This window comes from Papaver somniferum, chromosome 11 (genome assembly GCF_003573695.1).
Source record: "Papaver somniferum cultivar HN1 chromosome 11, ASM357369v1, whole genome shotgun sequence".
Classification (NCBI taxonomy): Eukaryota; Viridiplantae; Streptophyta; class Magnoliopsida; order Ranunculales; family Papaveraceae; genus Papaver; species Papaver somniferum.
This window is the reverse complement of record NC_039368.1, coordinates 140117669-140122410: the sequence shown is the minus strand read 5'-3', so window position 1 is coordinate 140122410 and position 4742 is coordinate 140117669. Positions and strand designations below refer to the sequence as shown.

At 36.0% G+C, this 4742-nt stretch overlaps 1 protein-coding gene across 1 annotated transcript; it reads right to left on the bottom strand.

Annotated features, from left to right (window-relative positions):
- Positions 1-1602: 1602 nt before the first annotated feature.
- On the bottom strand, positions 1603-3371 carry LOC113321004 (F-box protein CPR1-like). Its single transcript, XM_026568883.1, has 2 exons — positions 2190-3371; positions 1603-1924 (listed from the first exon to the last, which is right to left on the bottom strand). The coding sequence occupies exons 1-2, from the start codon at positions 3344-3346 to the stop codon at positions 1912-1914; spliced, it is 1170 nt and encodes a 389-aa protein (XP_026424668.1). The 5' UTR covers positions 3347-3371; the 3' UTR covers positions 1603-1911.
- Between the last annotated feature and the right edge of the window lie 1371 nt (positions 3372-4742).

Here is a 4742-nt window from a genome sequence, read left to right as displayed (position 1 = left end):
GAAAAGGACTTTTTGAAGAACTAGAAAAAATATTAGAAACTCTTAATCTCAATATCGATGATGTACGCGGGAAGGGGTATGATAATGGGGCAAACATGAAAGGAAAGCATCAAGATGCAGACAAGGTTACTGAATATAAATCCTAGAGAATTATATACTCCTTGTGGTTGCCATGGTTTGAATTTGGCACTTGCAGACATGGTAAAGTGTACTTCTAAGGGAAGAGACTTTTTTGTTGTTTTAAACATGGTTTACAAAATGTTTTCTAAATCTGTATTACGATGGAAAATATTTAAAGACCATGTACCGGGCTTGACGGTAAAGTCTTTCAGTGATACGCGGTGGGAAAGTCATATCGAGGCGGTTAAAGCATTTAGATATCGAACTGTAGCAATTCGAAATGCTTTACTCAAAGTAGCTGAAACAGATAATGAAGTTAGGAATCAAGCAAAAACTTTTGCTACAGGTTCAGTTGGCGGAATTGGTAGCTTTGAGTTTCTATTAAGCATGGTTATTTGGTATCATATATTACATAGTTAGCAAAACATTACAATCCAGAACCATGCTCATTGATGTCGCTATTGAACAAATCCGAGGACTTATCACATATTTTGATAAGTATAGAGACACTGGGTTTGAGAATGCCATGATTGTAGCTAAAGAAATTGCTACGGAAATGGGCATTGATTCTGAGTTTTATGTGCCGCGTCGACAAGTTCGTAGAAGAAGACACTTTGATGATAGTGATGACGATGAAGATGACCTAGTACAATCAGCTAAAGAAAAATTCAGAACTGAATATTTCGTTCCAATTATCGATCAAGCTCGTAGCTCATTGAGAATAAGATTTGAACAATATTCAAGGTGTAGGAAGATAATTTTGGATTTCTGTTCAGATGGAAAAACTTGAATTCCATAGATGATGACCGTTTGAAAGCATGTTGTATCTTGGAACCGTTCTTCAACATGGAATGTCTTCGGATTTGAAAGCCACTGACTTATTTGCTGGACTAAAAATCGTCAGAGAGATTTTTCCAAAAGACACAAGGAATGCTATTGATATCTTGAACTTCTTGAAGAGACATGATTGTTTTCCGATTACTTGTATTGGCTACAGGATATTATTGACTATTCCTGTTACAGTGGCATCGGCGGAAAGAAGTTTTTCAGAACTGAAATTGTTGAAGTCGTATTTAAGATCAACCATGTCACAAGAAAGGCTAAATGGATTAGCTTTGATATCCACAGAGAGTGGGATTTTAGATACAATTGATCTTAAAAAACTGATCAATAAGTTTGCAAACAAAAATGCAAGGAGATCGAAGTTCAAATGACGATAGACACAAAATTAATAAGAGGTCAGTATTATTTAACCCATGTTGTTTCAATTTTCGTTGCATAACACATTTAGGGTGGATATATATCAGTAATCATTAGTTACAGAAATGAGGAATAATTAACCAAAAAGTTACAGAAATTCTATATATGGAGATGATTGTTGATGCAAGACAAGAAACAATGCAAGAAGTTCACTTTCATCAAAAGGTGGCTTCAGGGTTTTAAAGCAGAACAAAAAATCATTTCACATAAGAACCCCCCTTATCTTCTTTATTTCTTGGTAAAAGAACAAATAATATCAGCTCCAAAATGATATATAATTCCATCATGTTTCTACCAAACCAGAAGCCTAGAACTGTTTTCAACGTACCACCAGACTACTAGAGACGGACCTATATAGAGAGCTTTTGGAAAATACATCTGATATGCAGTTGCATTCATGTTGAATATAACATCTGGATATATTCAATGTGTATAATTTTTATCCCCAGAGACACACGCATTTTCCAATTTCAGTTCTTCATCTCATCTATTCGCCTCAAGTCCAGCAATACTCCCTTAGCCACTCCTACGCTACAGCACGTTCCTGCATTACCATCAAATAGTAAGTTATCTGTCATTATAATATGAATTATGACGAATAACTCATATCCGAAATTATTTTGCTTAATACTAACAGGAAGATGTAATTCGTAGACATGGTACAAAACTAAATTCACTTCAATTCACATGGTGTGTTCAAGGTTCAAACATATGAAAGAAAAGTCATTGAAAAACAACACACATATGTATCCCTTTTCTTCAAAAGGAGGGAGTATGTATTCATATCAAGGACTAAATAGCATATTCACCTGTTTCTCTTCTTACTCTTGCAGCTCTCCTTCAAGTTTCGGTTGATTTTTCTCTCTTTCCTTCTCCCAACAGCAGTAATAGAGTTTAGTGAAATCAAGCTCTCAAAATAAGTCATTACGCGTTGCACCATTGAACGATGGACATTTGGATTTCTCGCAGTTCCATATTTAGGGTCATATAAAATTACGTTATTTGAGTTTCTGAACAGAATCTCACCATTCTTAAAAGACCCAATAAGTTCCATACAAAAAAAAGAATCACACATTATACTCTCATTCGTAATACTATGAAGTTTAGTCCAAGAATCTGTCACTCCATAATCTGACATTACCCATACTTCAAAAGTCTCTTCAAAGTTAGCAAGTACACAGAGGCACCCTTCCAACACTGCCATATTTATCTTATATTGAGTTGGTGGTAGTGTCATTGGTAGTTGCAGTTCTTGAAATTTCTCATCACTGATATCCACAGAAACTACTATTATTCCGGGGGTCATTTCACCTATCATATCCCCAAACCAATGAAGAGCTCCATTACACAACACCCCAGATGGTTTAAAACAACCAAGCCCATGCCCGATGGTTTCAAAGCTTTTCCATGAGTTTGATTTTAAAGAATATAGTTGGACTAAAATATCCTCTATGTTTATATGGATCGTTACCAACTTGTAATCGTCGGTCTTGTAATCATAACCAAAACCATAGAAATCACCTAAACGATTAAAATATGCATCTTCTGATTTGTCCCAGTGGGGTAATCTCTTGTATTCCGTTGTGGCTGGGTTCCACAGAAAATAGAATTTCATCTTATAATTACATCCATATACCAAGCCATTACATGAACCCTTCAATCCAGTCTCATGTCTTGAAGAATTGTAGGGGAAATCCATCTTAAGGAAAGCATCATCAGATGATTTAGATTCACTGGATGATGATAATGAATCATAAGTTATGGAATACACATTAGTAGCGAAAAAACTTATGATCATGACTCTACAGTTGTTTCTTTGAGTACTAACATGAAGATGCAATTTATCAAAATCAGGATCAGAAATTATTCGAAACCAATTCCTACAAACAGACTTACATAAAAATGTTGATTTCACCGGTACCATCAGTAGAATTTCGAGGTAGATCTCCTCCGGAAGGCTTGACATTGTTTCTCCACTGCCCCCTTCAATTTTTTTTAGGGTTTGTTCGTTTTAAAATAAGGGCTTTGTTCTATCCGAGAAGTATTTATAGAGGGATCAGACTCAGTTGAATGGAATGGTTGGCACGGACCGATTCTCAAAATAGGAGTTCTTGAGCTATGGCCGTGAGGCCCGTTAAATTATTTCGTGGTAGTTCTTTTCAACACTGTTGTATCGGCCGTAACATTGGTCATCAGATTCACAGTCACAATAATCGTTAAACTGTTTTTACGTCTATATTTAAAAATAAATATTGGTCCCAAAATTTAACTTACTTTTATTATGCATCCTGAGTACGTGCCACAGGCAAATGATGCATTCTCGCTACCAAACCAAATGCTGCATCTTCGAGTATGTGCCATAGACAAATGATGTATATCTTGCATGCGACCTAACCAAATGATGCATATTGGTTTCAACCTTGGGACATGAAATGCGGGAACATTGGTACGCATACCAGTTTTTCTATAAAACATTGGTACACATACCAGGTGAGATGTATTTATAGGACTTAGCCAGACTTAGTCAAGTCAAAGGGCTTGACTCCATTGGACCCGATTAGCTCCACATAAAAAGGGAACCCACATATTTTGCTCTCATATGTAATGGTGTAAAGTTTAGTCCAAGATTCTTGAACTCCATTATCTTGCATTATCCATACTACAGAACTCTTTTTAATATACGAAAGTACACAAAGGCACCCTTTCAATAATCCATATTCTTATAACAATGACTTGTTGGTAGTGTTATCGATAGTTGCAGGTCTTTGAATGTCTCTTCCCTTATATCCATTGATACTTACAAAACACTCCAGACACTTTAGAAAAAGGAAACTCATATCGGATGGAAGCTTTTCCATGAATTTGATTTTAAAGAATAGACTTGAACTCGATAACTCCCTTTATTTTCGTTAATTATTACCAACTTGTAATCGTGGATCTTGGAATCATAACCAAAACCATGGGATCCACTGTGATAATGACATGTCTCTAATATGGGTAATTTCTTGTGTTCCTTTGTGGCTGGGTTCCATAGAAAATATAAACCCGACCAACAATTTCAGCTGTATACCAAGTCGTTACATGAGCCGAGCAGTATCATCTTATGTTCTAAAGTTTTCCAGAGGAAATCCATATTCTCAATAGCAGCAGTATTTTCAGATGATAATGAATCATAACTTATGGAACTAAAAGTATCCGCATCATCACTTTGAAGAATGTATTGGACGAGCATCAATATGTGTTTCAGTATAGGAAATACACGGACGGTACTGACGAGATTTCAGATCTCTTCTGGGCACATCATAAGAGTGTCACTCTGGCTCAATGTTTCCCGTCAGTCATATTTGTCGACTGCACATACA